This window comes from Schistocerca cancellata, chromosome 6, assembly GCF_023864275.1.
Source record: "Schistocerca cancellata isolate TAMUIC-IGC-003103 chromosome 6, iqSchCanc2.1, whole genome shotgun sequence".
Classification (NCBI taxonomy): Eukaryota; Metazoa; Arthropoda; class Insecta; order Orthoptera; family Acrididae; genus Schistocerca; species Schistocerca cancellata.
In genome coordinates this window covers 615018996-615035247 of record NC_064631.1, presented here as the reverse complement: position 1 = coordinate 615035247, position 16252 = coordinate 615018996, and the positions used below count along the sequence as shown (strand labels likewise).

Below are 16252 nucleotides of genomic sequence, written 5' to 3'. Positions count from 1 at the left end.
CTACTTCAGGTGTACGTCACAGTTTGTCTCCATCACAGTTTACTTTTGAGACTCCATATTAATTTTTATTCATCAGTTTTTATCCTTACAATGGTTTTGGGGTTGAACTGGAATGTAGCTCCCCTCAGGTTCAAGGGAAAGACATCTCTCAGGACTCCATGGATGGGCTTCTGATCTCTGTTGGGCCAGTAATTACCCCATTGTGTGTCATTGACTCCTGCATTTGGTATAGTTAACAATGGGTAACCTTGGCAGAACACTAGCTCCAAGGAGCCATCCAGAGGGGCTCCAGTTGAACCCTATCCCTCGGATGACAGTTTTGTCCCACGAAAACATGAATTATGTAACTCTGCTGTCATACCACAATTTATCGTGATGCAGAACTTGGTACTTAGCATATCAATGTTGTTGCTCAGTTCTGATTTTTGGGACTCCTCTTTGGTAAAAAGCTCACATGGCTGCCCCATATTTTTCAACTTAAGACCAGCTGCATGAAAAAGCTGAACACACTCTGGTTCCTTGCCCACCTTTCTTGTCAGGCAGAATGCGCTACTCTACTCTGTAATTACTGGGTCCTGGCCTTGTCCCAACTGGACTTTGGTTGCCGGGTTTATTGCTCAGTCGCATCTTCAGCCCTGAACTTAGTTTACCTAGTACATCATCGTGAAGTAAGACTGGTTACAGGCACCTTCTGGGCTACTCCTCTAGAAGTCTCCTTGTTGAAGTGAGAATCTTACGTCTTCAGTTCTGATCAACCTACACTTTCTCACTTGCACAATTACCATATAACAATTTTCTTGTTATCATACTGACCAAATTATTTTTCATACAGGGGGTGTTAACCCACTGAAGTTCACTCTCGGGTGGGTTTACCAGTTGGAATTCTCTTCAAGAATAGGTCTCTATCTACTGAGACCTATGCCTATGCGCCTTAGAATACGCTCCCCACGTGTTCCCAGGCACAGCTCCTTGGTTAATACTCAGTCCATGAATTAGAAACAATCTATTTCAAGGACCTAAAATTTCAGTCACACTCATGATCTTTTGTCATCTGTTCCTTTTAGTTTTTCAGTAGTATCAGGATGCTACCTTCATTTACACTGACTGCTCTGAAACCATGGGTAGGAGGAGATATGATTTTACATCTCACCCTCGGTCACGAACAACATTGGTTGTTTTTGTGTGAAGCTGAAAGCCATCAACAGAACCCCGTATTTTATTGAATAGATATCCATTGACTCCCATTTTAATTTATAGAGACTCAGTGAGCAGTCTCCAGGATTTTGATGAATGGTACTGTTGTTACCCTGTGATATCTGCTATTCACAATCTTCTCTCTGATCCAGACAGTACTCAATGCTCAGTTGTCCACCTCCATGCCATGTGGGTATCCCAGGGAATGAACTGTCTGACCATTTTGGTAGAAAAGTGATTACTTACTCAACATTCACTCTGATGATTTTATGCACAGATCTGCAGGTGCAGATAAGATGTCTACTCACTCGGAGATGAAGCAGTACTTGCTGGACCACTGCCCCTCCATGCCAAGATTACACTTGCATGACCGCTCCTTGTTACCAGTGCTCTGGTCATACTAGATTACCTCTTAGTTTTATCTTATGTAGTGAGTGAGCCTCACACTGTGGTTGTGGAGCCCTGTTAACAGTAGCTCAAATTCTGGTGAATTGCCACCTCCTCCTTGTTCTCCGTGCCAAACATGGTTTTCTCTATTCTTTGCTTCCGATATTGGCAAACAATCTGTGGACAGTTTAACTGGTACTTCATTGTCCCTGAGAAAGTGGAATTTATTCTCTGATGTCTTAACCTGTTAAGTGAACTGATACATTACATGGCAGTCATGGTCCATTGCTCTGTATCTGTATAAAATCGAAAGAGACATTGTGGGACTATGTGTTCTACAAAGCTGCAGCGGATAATGGCTGTCGGGCATTAAGAATGTTGGAGCCCAAGCAGCTCCAAGGTATGAGCTAGCCTGAAACCTGTTGGACAATACTGCAGCCAAGTATCCAGGAAGACTAGGGGGAAACTTCATGAGACATTCAGCCACATATCAGTGTGCTTCCGTCCCAGCTGGACAACATACTCAGCAGATGGAGAGAAGACAGCTGAGGTCAATAACTTACTTACTTACTCACTGGTCATACCGGACTCGAGAGTCCATTACTGCAGCAACGTATTTTCACCATCTGTCCCTGTCTTGGGCTATTTCCTTCCATTCACCTTCAATACCTAGGCTCCTCAAATCAGCCTTCACATTGTCCTCCCATCTAAGCCTCGGTCTCCCCACAGGACGTTTTCCTTGTAGGTGCCCTACCAGTACTCTGCGCGCTGCCCTGCCCTCATCCATTCGAGTTACGTGACCCGCCCATCGCAGCCTACGTGATTTAATAATGCTGATTATGTCAGGGTTTGAATAGAGTTCGTGAACCTCTTCGTTATGCAGATTTTGCCACTCTCCACTAATGTCATCCCTTTTTGCTCCAAAAATTTTCCTCAAAATTTTGTTTTCAAATACTCGAAATGGCTTTTCATTTTGCACAGTGAGAGACCAAGTCTCACACCCATACAGCATAACTGGTAGAATAATAGTTTTGTATATTCTAATCCTTAAATTCCAAGACAATATCTGTGATGAAAGTAATCTATTCAGTGAGAAGTAGCCCACATTTTAGTTTTGCTCTGTGAGCTTTATGTCCTCTCTGTCTACATCCATATAGTGCAGGTTGAAAATGAAGGTAATTTCATGTGATTCTGAAAAAAACATTGTCGTCCTTTCTTAGAATTACATTTCTTTGCATTATAGTAGATGAATCTTTACTTCCTGCTTTTCTGTAATTCCAGACAATCTGTGTAATTTTTCCAGAAGTTTGAATTGAGTTACTGAAATACCTTGATTTTGTGTCTCAGTAATATGTTTTAGCTTTCCCCCCACAACATTAGACAACTCCTTATCATTTGACTTTATATATATACTAGGTTCCATTCCTCTCTGGCGTTTTCACATTCAGAAGTATGCTGATCTTCCTACCTCCCCCTCCCCTCCCCTCCCCTCCCCTTCTTCCTTATTTTCCATTTTATTTTAGAACAAGCAGTACTTAACTAATAGCTTCAGAGTTTGGCAGAAAGCTTCTCATCCCTGGACTGAGGAACAGGATGTCCACATGAGAAACCAGTTTCCTGTTTTCAAGCATTTTTGATGGATTTATCAACATTACTTCCATGGAGATTTATTTTTTTTATTTATTTGTTCATCCAGGGATCATCTCTCAATAATTTAGGATTTGTCATCATAATACAGTGATGATAAATAGCTCAAATATACATAAACATAGACTATATATGTATGTTTTTATAAGGATAGGACAAGTAATCACCATGGAATTGCTGAAGAAACCATTTTGGGATTTGCCTAAAAAGATTTAGGAAAATCGAGATCATGATGACGAGACAGAGCAGACTCCATCATCCCAAATATAAGATCAGTGTCTTAATAATTGCACACCCCTTACCTCCATGTAGTACAGTGTTCTTTTGATTATCCACAATTTGCACAAGATAAATGTAATGGCTGTCTTGATAAGACCACCGTTGGAGGGGTGAAGAGCCATTTTTCTTGTAACTTGGAATGGCTTAGCAGCTCTGCCGTGCAGTGTGGAGGTGGGAACCAGTCAGCAAAAGACTAACAGCTGCAGAATACTCATTACTTAACACCAAATTCATAGATACATTGCAGAAGACAGGTGTACAACCTGTCCCAAGGGTGCAGTCAGAGTACGGCTCGTGTGAAGTGAGACTGCAGTGCGCTTCTGGAATGGGAGGCAGCAGTGGGCTAGGCTGCAATGCCATGTTCAACACAGCTGGAGCTGAAATGGTGGTTAGCAAGCAGCCAAGGCCTCACGGCTTTGATTACACCACACCAGTTGGGATGGTACAGTGATTAGCACAAAACACTAATTTCCTCCTCCTCCTCCTCAGAATACACTGTCGTACTGAAGTATTGGACCTGGGATATCCACATCTGGGCTTGTGCATACAAGTGGCAGTTGGTGATAACTGTCATGCAGATGCTGGGCAGATAGTGGACCCAGCTGACAGTTTGTTTGGGCAACGTGTGGTAGCTCAATCAGTGTGCATAAATAACACTTCGGTAATGGTTCCTTTGGCTGCAACTCATATAAGTGTCACATAGTTAAGTTGATCCAACATTGACTTGACACCACTCTACATATTGTACTGTTGCAAGGCCATCTTGTTGCGGACAATCAACTGCTCTGGCAATTTTGTTAGCTTTGAAGTAACACTGTATTATAAAACATTATTTTGCACAGAATCACTGTACACACTGTGGACACCCACTGGTGGCTCTAGGCCTTGGACAGGGTGTTATTTCCCTTGCATTCCATTCAGACTATTTGGAAAACTGCCTCCATTCCTCTAAACATGCTACTATGCCTCATGCACATCTCCATGTCCATGTGTCAGCATCCCTGCATGTCAGGCTGAGCTCAGGAGAATGTCATTAGTATCACACACTATAGATCTTGACACAGTTTTCTTGTAAAATCATGACATTGAGGTCACATATAATAATATGACAGGGTGTTGTAGTTTTCTCTTTCTGTTATTAACTCCTACCCTGAGTCTTCTAAGAATCTTTAATTGTGTAGTACGCATTACTTGAAAAGTATATTGTAGCTGTCTTTTTAAATAGATCCATTTTAGTTATTTTTCTCATATCTTTGGCCAATTTATTTTACAATTTTATTTCATGGGAGAAAATGCTATTTTGAGTTATTTGTTTGTTTTTCCTTTGGTAAATTTAAATCCAGGCTGGTTCATGTTCCATAATTTTGCATGTAACTGTTCTTGAAATACTTATTAATGATTTCCTTGATGTGTACAACAGACAAGTAGATATACTCACTTGGTACAGTAAATGTATCCATTTTTCTAAGCCGTTCTTCACGAAGAATCCATTTACTATGTTTAGTTACTATTCTTACGGTCCTCTTCTGCAGTTGGGAAATTTTTCCTTGTTTTGTGCCTATGATCCCCAGAAAAGAATCCGTGTCTCATGGAACTAGATATCTAAAATAAGAATTGAATGTACATAGAAATAGTATGTTACCACAAGGCATTGGTTGTTATAAATTGAAGAGAGTAACATGACAATGACATTCTTGCTGCCAGTATCTTTGTGTGTCCATCAATATTAACCGACTGCCAGTGTTCACCATTAAAAACTTTGTTACACAATCTGTAGTTTCATTTGCTGTGCTCAGTGCAACAGAATATGCTGAAATGCATGCTGTTTGCTTTCTTTATGTACAATGTTAATTTACTAATCACTGCCCAATGTGAAACATCCCGGAGAGTTTAATTTGCCTTCTTTATTAGGAATTCTGGTGTCTTATCAGTTACTACGATGTTGCTTCTTCAGCAAAGATAACTTTTTCTCAACATATTATATTGTCTGGAATGTAATTGATATGTATTAAGAGTAGAGTAGGACAATACATGCCCCTGAGGTTCATATGTTTTTTTTTTTTTTTTTTTCCTTCAGATAATGCTTGTACTAAATATTTATCTGTGCATGCCTTATGAACAGAGACTGGAACCTCAGCTGTGTGTGCTGTCATAACTGTGTCCTGTATTGCCTGTTATGCCTATTAGCAATTCATAATGGCCTGTTGTTATACGTATTCTTCTTAACTTGTACATTCCTCATGTTCCGTGGTGTTTATAATAGCATGATCTGTCAGTGACTCAGAGGTATCACTGAATCTTGTAAGGCTGTTTACTTCTTGTTACTAATACAACATTAATTAGGATTCTGTCATACAACCTTACTCTATTTTCAATGAGATATGTTTATAACATTCAGTAGGTCTCCTTCAGTCAGTTAATGTTCTAGTCATTAAAGTTGCCTATAATTTATATTCTATTAAAGTTCTGGGAAACAGATTACACCAACCGAATGGGAAAATAATTTCCCATTTGAATTATGTGCTACTTTATTGATAATAGCTTCAAGGCATTAGTAATAAGTTAGTTAAATTACATAGTTTTTCTAACTCCCAACTGCAAAGGAATTTAGGAGATTTTGCATTGCTGATTAACACCACTCCCTCAATTACAGTAAAAGTGCACATCAGTCTGGCAAAGTTCAGTAAAAATGAGCAGTTCATGGCATCCTGGCAATTTGTAACTTTGTTAAATCAAACATTAGGTTACTCAACATGATTACTTCATTTATTGGTGGGCTTGGCTTACTAGTACTACTTGATTTTCTGAAGTCAAGGTTTTTTCCCTGTTGGTAGTGGACTAGATTGGTGTGTCCCAACTTTGCTACATGCATTACTAATAAAAATGTGATATGTATCCAATGGTATGGCATAAAATTAGGTGGTAGTGGTCTTAAACTGAGGAGAATTGATCATTTGAAATAGCAGAAACATAATCAGAAGTGAAAGTAATAAAGTAAAGCAGTCCTAAACGCGATGGTTGGTTTGAACACCAAAACACTTACTAGGTATGATAATATTGGATGTGGTGAGCACTTGTCTTTCTCTGAGCTTTTCATTGATTTATCCAGACTGTTGTAAGAGAACCTATAGCTTTTAACATTTACATTGTACTATGTAGTTCCATATCATTTTGCCCAATCATCAAGTTGTGGAGCATCTTTTGTTCTTAGGAGAGCTGTATGTCTTGAATATCAATGGTAACATGTGATGCAGCCCAGTCATCACCTGTAGCTGATGTCTCACTCTATCTCCCAGCCTTTGCAAACACTGCTCAGTCAGATGTGATCAGTGTTGTAGCTCTCACTGACCTGGAACTAGTTATGAATGCCTGTGTTCATTATATTTGTGATATTCGACTCTTTGATCACATTTCACCATCATATGGAAAGCTATCCTGGCTGCCTGCAGCTATCCTGGGTCCATCATTGGGATAGAGCAGTCATCAAAATCGATGCTTAGTGTAAACTGGATGGTATTCATGCGGTTTACTCCTTTTTTTAGGTTTGAGGAAAGGAAAGGCATCTGAAAATGATCGTGTTTCAATAGAAATAGTTAAAGCTGAAGGCGAAGTAATGAATAAGAATATGCAGAATTAATTATCTCCTCATGGTTGGGGTTCACAGTCATGGGAATTTTGTAAATGACATTGTATTTACCATTCACTGTGGAAATTGTTTATTCCACAATTGCAGTTTCAGCCTTAAGACCATTATCAAGTTTTAGTGCAGAAATATTTGGGTTCAAAGCATGTCAGACTTTAAAATCCTCCAAGATGTGTACATATCATCATCAGAACTGAGCCTTTTCACTGTAAGAATACAGAAACATTAAACAAGCACAAAGTTCTGTACATTGTGAAGTGATGTAAGGCACATCCTTAATAAAAATCGCAGTAAACCAATGTTGTTACACACTGTGTACATGTGAACTGAGCCAATTGGTGGAAAAATTAGGTGGGACAACTGCATGAGGGATGGTTACTGTAACATGCAGAACATGCAGGAACACTCTCTTGGCCCCTCCCACCTACTGCCCTATTATTTATTTATTTGTGTGTTTGTTTATTTGTTTAACTTGATCTGGTTAGGGTCATCGGACCCTCTTTTATACCATACCAGAGTTTCACTATAACAATAATGACAATAACGACAACATTGATTGTGGCAGAAATAAGAAGAATTTGTATGTGTTCAAAATATATGTTTTCTGATTTAGTGAGGTCTGGGGAAAGGAAATTTATGGAGACTGCATTGACTAAGAATACTGGGAATTGAGGAAGGTCAGGTTGGAAGGAGGGATGTACAAGGGCAATGAGAGCATGCAGGGACAATGTCAATCATTATTGTTGCTTTACTAAATATGTCATTAACTGTCTTCTGAAGCTGGAGAGGTTATTGAGTCCTCAGATATAATGTGGGAGTGTATACAAGAGTCAGGTTCCAGTTACTGAGAATAACTTCAAGAAAGTGGCTGAACGATGCTGGGGGCGGAAAGAATTTTGCTCTGATGGGAGCAGCTATTTCTGCCATGTTGTTCAGGCAAGAACATCAAAGTCAAGGAGAGATATGAGGGATGTTGTCCATTAATAAAATAGTTGAGAAAACAGAGGGTATGGAAATCTCTGAAATTGCCTGCAGGCAGCCAGGATAGCTTTCCATATGATGGTGAAATGTGATCAAAGAGTCGAATATCACAAATATAATGAACACAGGCATTCATAACTAGTTCCAGGTGCTGTGAGCTTTCCTGAGAAAGGCCTTGCAGGATAACGTCACTGTTATCAGTAATTGAAAGTATAAATGTTTGTACAAGCTGTTCTTTCAGATCAAGAGGGCATGGAGAGATGCCTTCTTGCACATTGCAGTTTATGTGCTCTGTCCAATTTATATTTCATCTGTTATTACTCCTAGATTCTGCTTAAAGGGAAAGGTTGATTTTTGTCCCGTTTAGGGATTCTCAGTCCGTTGGCTTAATGTGCCGAGAATGACCAACCAGTATTGCTTGGGTTTTGGATGGGTTGAGCTTTAAGTATATATCCTGCACCCATTTTGATAGTGCACACAGGTCAGTACTGAGATTCTCAATAGCTGTCTTCTGGTTTATTGGTTTTGCACATACATAGAACTAGAGGCATCAGTGTACATGTCTGATACTACTTGCCTCCATTGTGATTTCAGGCTGCTGGACATGACACATTGCTGATGAGATGTCAGTTATGTGCAAAACCATTACACAGCACTTGGCAATAAATTTAGGCTGCTAAAATTGGCAAGAAAAGTGTGATAGCAGTATCAAAGGCTGTGCATAAGTCTAAGAAGCACATGATAGTTGCCTCTAGTGGATTCATGATGATCTTCAGCTCAGCTGTTACCTTTATTAAGGCAGATGTTGTGCTGCGATATGTATGGAAGTCTGATTGGTATTTGTCTAGTATGTTATTTGTAGTTAGGTAGTTTGTTAGATGGTCATGAACTATATATTCTGAGCCTTGGACAGTGCAAAAAGAATGCAAATAGGTTGATAATGAGAGGGTGCTGTGGCTACATCCTTTTTAGGCAATGACTTAACTAGGCCCTATTTCCAGGCCTCAAGAAAATGCTTGTAGTTAAAGAGTGATTGAAGATATCAGTTGTAGTGGACAGTAGTGGGTCGATAATAAGTTCTTCACTTGAACTGTGAAACCACCATGTCCAGTAGATGCTGATCTGATGTACAGATGGCTTTTTGGACAGAGTGAATTTTTGATGATTACAGTTTTTACCTCTGTGAATTAATTAATGATTGTCTGTCCATCTGACGTCCATTATGTTTTTAGCCTTCTCACTTCTACTATTACAAATCTCCCAACTAGAAGGCATACTTTACTCTGTAGCTGTCTTCAGCCTTAATCAGGTTATGGGGAGGAGGGTGAGGGTGTTGGATGCAAGTGGTGCTTCTCTCACCACAGATGAACCCTTATTTCTCAGATGTGGAATCAAGTTTGCTATCAGTGGTTTTATTTTACACTGCTATGTCCTTTCATAATTCAGTCCAATTTTTTGTGACATCACTAACTCCAGGTGACTACCTTTTGACCAAGGACCTTGCTGTTTAGTCCCCTTACCAACCAACCTTTCTGGAATCTCCCCCCCCCCCCCCCCCTTCCCTGCCCCACCTTTTTCTGCCTTGTTATATTTTCATACAGTGTTAATACCATGGCAAAATTACACAGTGGCACAATTGTGTATGTTATTTTTGGATGCAGTTTGAGAGGTAATCTTTAATTGTTGCCATAACTGTCTTTTAACCTTATGAAAATTATTTATCTTTTTATCTCTTTAATGCCCCCATATTAAAAAGGAATTTTTGTAACTGATTTCCAGATACTTACAATGTACGATGCACTGGAAACTGTTGATGTGGACAAAGTAGTACAATATGTGAAAAACTTGCAACAACCTGATGGAAGTTTTTGGGGAGACAAATGGGGAGAGGTGGATACAAGATTCTCATTTTGTGCTGTAGCATGCTTGTCTTTGCTTGTAAGTTCATGTAAAGAAAATATTGGTAGTAAATTTTCAGCTGTCTTCTGTCACATTTAAAAAACCTGTAGTGGCTTGATATCTTAGTCATTGACTCTAAGTGTATAATTAAAATAAAGTGTACTCTTAATAAACTTGCCTAGATTCATAAAAAAGTTAAACAATTGAACAATGAAACTTAATTTTCAAGCAACTGGTTTCAGCTTCCCTTATTTTCTTCCCAGTATTGCAAACTAATTGCTCACATATTCATACCAGGGAAGGTTGGATGCCATTGACGAAGAAAAAGCTGTCGAATTCGTTATTTCTTGTATGAACTTTGATGGTGGCTTTGGCTCTAGGCCTGGTGCAGAAAGCCATGCAGGACTTATTTATTGCTGTGTGGGAATGCTGTCAATTACAGGTAAGGCTGATAGTTTTACTTTCTTCCTTATGTTAATTTGTTGCATGAGATGCATGGTAAAGTGCTGAGAGAACATTGCCTGGAAGGGCTAAAAAGTCACACTGATATTTTGATCATAGGAACTTCTAGATCAGTATGTCATTATTCACAAAACACATTTTCAACCAATTTTAAGTTGAAACTTCCTGGCAGATTAAAACTGTGTGCCCGACCGAGTCTCGAACTCAGGACCTTTGCCTTTCGCGGGCAAGTGCTCTACCATCTGAGCTACCGAAGCACAACTCACGCCCGGTACTCACAGCATTACTTCTGCCAGTATCTTGTCTCCCACCTTCCAAACTTTACAGAAGCTCTCCTGCGAACCTTGCAGAACTAGCACTCCTGAAAGAAAGGATACTGCGGAGACATGGCTTAGCCACTGCCTGGGGGATGTTTCCAGAATGAGATTTTCACTCTGCAGCGGAGTGTGCGCTGATATGAAACTTCCTGGAAGATTAAAACTGTCTGCCCAACCGAGACTCGAACTCAGGACCTTTGCCTTTTGCGGGCAAGTACTCTACCATCTGAGCTACCGAAGCACGACTCACGCCCGGTACTCACAGCATTACTTCTGCCAGTATCTCGTCTCCTACCTTCCAAACTTTACAGAAGCTCTTCCCCAGGCTGTGGCTAAGCCATGTCTCCGCAGTATCCTTTCTTTGAGGAGTGCTAGTTCTGCAAGGTTCGCAGGAGAGCTTCTGTAAAGTTTGGAAGGTAGGAGACGAGATACTGGCAGAAGTAAAGCTGTGAGTACCGGGCGTGAGTCGTGCTTCGGTAGCTCAGATGGTAGAGCACTTGCCTGCGAAAGGCAAAGGTCCCGAGTTCGAGTCTTGGTCGGGCACACAGTTTTAATCTGCCAGGAAGTTTTATATCAGCGCACATTCCGCTGCAGAGTGAAAATCTCATTCTGGAGTTTTAAGTTATCCACAAAATATTCAGCTTTGCCCAGGCTCTGCCATTCTGACTGACCAACATAAAGTTTATCACAGCTTTGGCAATTAATTTTCTACACTCCACCCTCTCCACCACACATACCTTCCTGCACTACCCAATGGAGTCACAACTCTTTTGAGAGTACATACGTGCTGAGCATGTGGCCTCAAGCGATTGCAATGCTTCTTCCTGTCCTGTGCTGAAATTTTGCTCTTTGACTATACCATTCTGGCTTCTTCCAGTTCATTCTCTTTATTTTACATCACATATTTTGGTGAACTTACTTTCAATCCCCACATCTGGATTTGACCTCTGCCTTTTCGAAGCTTTTGGCCATATGTGGACTGTTGCCCAATACCCAGCATGGTAGTCAATCCATGCAGGAGCTCCTCAGGTATTCATGTCGTGGTAATCCCTTGATCACACAGTATCGCCCTCTTGATGATCGACCTGTCGTTTCCCGGCGTGTGCCAACGATTAGGTGCCTGTCTGTATTGGGGCACCAAGCCTCCTGGCACTGACCATCACACAAGGTGTCCTTTGCTCTTGCTGGCTGGTGCCCATGGGCTGAGCCCTCATTTTGAATAAGCAGCATTTTGGTGGATATTCAGCATCGTGAAATGACCACAGTGATCAGCATGAGGTGGTACACCGAGTGAGGTGGCACAGTGGTTAGCACACTGGACTTGCATTTGGGAGGACGACGGTTCAATCCCACGTCTGGCCATCCTGCTTTAGGTTTTCTGTGGTTTCCCTAAATATCTTCAGGCAAATGCAGGGATGGTTCCTTTGAAAAGGGCATGGCTGACTTCCTTACCCATCCTTCCCTTATTCGATGAGACCGTTGATCTTGCAGTTTGGTCTCCTTCCCCAACGCAACCCAGAGGTGGTGAGGGCCTGCCTGTCTCTTCGGACAGACAGCAATTCATTGCTGATCATTATGAACCAAGGAACTTTTATTCCTTGTCTGTGCCTTGGACAGGGAGGGTAACAAAACCAGGAAATTGCAGACAGTTACACCTTGCAATTCCTTTTTTGCACATGAACAGATGGAGGGTCTTCTGCTCTATTAAACCAATGTTCTTTGTGGAGAATATTGAAAAGATATTTTGCAAACTCTCCTCCCTTAGCAAATTACAAATTGGTTCCATCTTAATTGAGATGGCAAATTGTAACCAATCCTGGGTGTTACTCTATTGTAAACAGCTTGGTAATGCATCTATTACTAAAGAGGTGAAGTGATCCACTTCACATGTCTTGTATGTTGAGCCCCCCCCCCCTCTCCCCCCCAGGCAAGGTAAACAGTGGTGCATTCATCCTCATCAGAGTGGAATTCACTTCCAGAGAAGATCAAAATCTTGTTTCATTGTTGCAGTGTGAAGGCATATTTCCCATCCCTGATTTGGCACCTTAAATGCCAGTGCTTCAGGGTGAGTGTCTTCCCAGTATACATATGACCCAATTTGTAGAGACTGGCTGCCCACTTTCCAAATTTCACCATGTGTGCTACCACATATCTGTGTTGATGTGGCAACAGCCACTCTCCCAAATCCCCAAAATGTACTAACGTACTCAAGGAACACAAAATCTAGGATCTGTAGGTCACAGGTCACCTCTAATCGTGAGGCTCAGAAAAAATTTGACCTTTTGTATCCAGTCTCAGTGATATTAACCTTTGCCACTGCTGAGGTGAGGTCATCAGCAATACCTGGTGTATTTACTCTCTTGATGCCAACATCTAATAGTTGCATGAATAAACTTGACCATAGGGACAGTTGGCCTTTCTTTCTAATTGTTCCTGCATCACCATCTTTTGAAAACACTCTGTACACCTGACCTGAGAAGCAGCCGTCTCCTTTATCTACCAGTTACAAGGATCTTTCTTGGAAACACTCTTACTGGAAATCCACACATCAGTGACACGACACAAGCAGTGACTGAAGGAGCCATGGACTATGAATCCCAGGGCTGCCTGCTCTCCTTTCGTTCTTACGCCCACAATGGATAAGACTTCACAAGAATCTTAGCTGCCAAAATACATGAAGAGAGGAAGAAGAAATCTCAGGAGAAGACTACACAGGTGATCCCAGAGGCTCCAGATCACCCCCAAACTGTCCTTTGCTGAATCAATGTTTGGTGGTGATGGTCCATCTCTCCTCCTGCCCCTTCACACCCAACCAGGACACATTGAATGTGATGATCTGTCACCTGCTAGAACTACAACAACTAAATTTCCTCATGTTCTACAGTATGTGTTGCTCTCCAAGAAATGCAGTTCACTGATGATCATTCCCTAACTGTTCGGCATTACCATGCAGTCACTAAGGACCATACTGGCCCTGAGACAGCATTTGGAGAGGTCTGTACTTTGGTTCTCATTGATGTTGTCAGTAGCTAGATTCCTCTCCATACCACACAGGAAGCAGTAGGTGTGCAAGTGCATACAACCCCAATGATCACAATTTGTAACATTTATTTACCTCCAGCCAGGTCACTTAATCATCTTGAGATGATCAATTTAATCCAACAACTCTCCCTCTCTTTCCTGCCACTTGGGGGATTTCATTGTGCACCAACCCATGTAGGAAGAGAACAGTTCTTTTGGTAGGGGCCTTCTGGTTGATCAGCTTCTTTCCTATCTTGATCTGTCTCTCCTCAGTGATGGTATGGTACTCTACTCACTTCGGTGTCACCCAGGCACTTTTTCAGCTGTTGACCGTATGATCACTTCTCTCAAAACCGTGGCTTCGTTGCAGTGATAGCTGCATGACAATCTTTGTGACAATGACCACTATCTGGTGATTCTGTCATCACCTAACAGACCAGTTCCTATGTTAGGCTCTTCAAAACTGCTGCTTCCCTTTTTACAGGTATCCTTTGCCATCGGTTGGTACCATGATGGACCAAAGACAGTGCAACTACTGTATAGGATAATTGAAGGACCCTGCAGTGTCTCAAATGACATTCTTCACAGAAAACTTTCTGACTTTTAAGCTTGCTGTCTAATTAAATACAGTAAGAAGGAATGCTAAGAGCACTTCATCTCCTCTTTTTAAACATATGCCTCTTCATTCCAGATGTGAGCCAAACCCTATAGTGTCCTGGGCCACTAACGATCAACAGCTGTTCTGGGTCTCTTCTTTCATGGTGGTATTTGTTCTGGTGCGTTGGTTCTTGCTGAATATCTTGCAACCACTTTGTGACAGTGTTTCTATCTTCTTAATCAGTTACCTTCCAAGTGCATAAAAGGCCAGACTTCAGCCTTTGTCATGTGAAATTATGTAATGAAATTTTTACTAACTGGAAACTGTTTCAGGTTCTTGACTCATCACATGATATGGCTTTCAGCTCTGATTCAGTTGTGATGTTTAAAGCTTTCCCGTCGTACTGATTGTTCCATAAAAACATGGGAGAACTGCCGGATATCAGTAACGTCCTGCCACGATATTTCGGCGCAGAGTCTTCTGGCCATCTTCAGGTGAGTGCCACTGTAGTAGTAATGGCGAGTACGCATTGAGCTCCGCTATTTAAAGCCATACTGAGGTGACATTGTGCATGTGCTGCTCGGCATGCGCGTTCATAATGGCTCCATGCGCTGCGCCTCGCACCCTCCACTGTGAAAGCCTGGCGTATCGGTATCAGGTCGATTTCCATCTTTATGCAGATAACTACGTCGACTACCAAGTTTCTCTATAACAGGATTCCAAGCAGAGTTTAGATGATAACCGTTATCTCAATTGATGAGAGTCTCATTGTCAGACAATCTTATTTCCACAGATTCAGTGATAATCGAACTCCAAAAGTTTGATGCATGGGCCAAAATTTTTGTGTCGTCGTAATTCATAGAATGGTCTGTGTAAATACACTGTTCAGCGATTGTGGACTTGGTGGGTTGGAGAAGGCGAGTATGCTGTTGGCTTTTCACCTAGCCGAGTGAACAGAGTGGAAATGGAAATGCTGTGTGGCTAGGGCCTCCCGTCAGGTAGACCGTTCGCCTGGTGCAAGTCTTTTGAGTCGATGCCACTTCGGCAACTTGCGTGTTGATGGGGATGAAATGATGATGATAAGGACAACACAACACCCAGTCCCTGAGTGGAGAAAATCTCCGACCCAGCCGGGAATCGAACCCGGGCCGTTAGGTATGACATTCCATCGCGCTGACCACTCAGCTACCAGGGGCAGACAGTGAACAGAGTGATGAAGACCTACAAACAACGGAACAAGGAAGAGAAAGAGGAAGAGGAAGAGGCCTTCAGGTTGGCTGTTTATCTACCATTTATTGGGAATATTTCTTCACAGATAGGCAGAATATTGAGAAAGTATCAAGTGAGAGTCATCTTTCGCCCTCCTTCCAAAATTTCATCACTGGTGGGATCCGTTAAAGACGACCTGGGCCTGTGTAAATCAGGTGTTTACAAAATCTTTCTGATACCGATACGCCAGGCTTTCACAGTGGAGGGCGCGAGGTGCAGTGCACGGAGCCGTTGTGAACGCGCACGCTGAGCAGCGCATGCACAATGTCACCTAAGTACGGCTTTAAATAGCGGAGCTCAGTGTGTACTCGCCAGTACTACTACAGTGGCACTCACCTGAAGATGGCCAGAAGACTCTGCGCTGAAATATCGTGGCAGGACGTTACTGATATCCAGCAGTTCTCCCGTGTTTTTCTGATTCAGTTAATCTGATGATCCAGCATCTGACTTACACCAGGCAATAATCCAATGTTCATTTGATGGCTTCCAGCTAATTAGCCATACCAACATATTCTGCAAACTGCATGAAATTACAGTAGCCAAATGATTACGCTG

The 16252-nt window shown here is 41.6% G+C and overlaps 1 protein-coding gene across 1 annotated transcript in view; it reads left to right on the top strand.

Annotated features, from left to right (window-relative positions):
* Positions 1 to 16252, top strand: part of LOC126191282 (geranylgeranyl transferase type-2 subunit beta) — a 69667-nt gene that overhangs the window by 15541 nt on the left and 37874 nt on the right. The window contains exons 4-5 of the mRNA XM_049932091.1: positions 9911 to 10069; positions 10328 to 10472. Of these exons, the coding sequence (XP_049788048.1) occupies positions 9911 to 10069; positions 10328 to 10472 (304 nt within the window). The remainder of the gene's footprint in view (positions 1 to 9910; positions 10070 to 10327; positions 10473 to 16252) is intronic.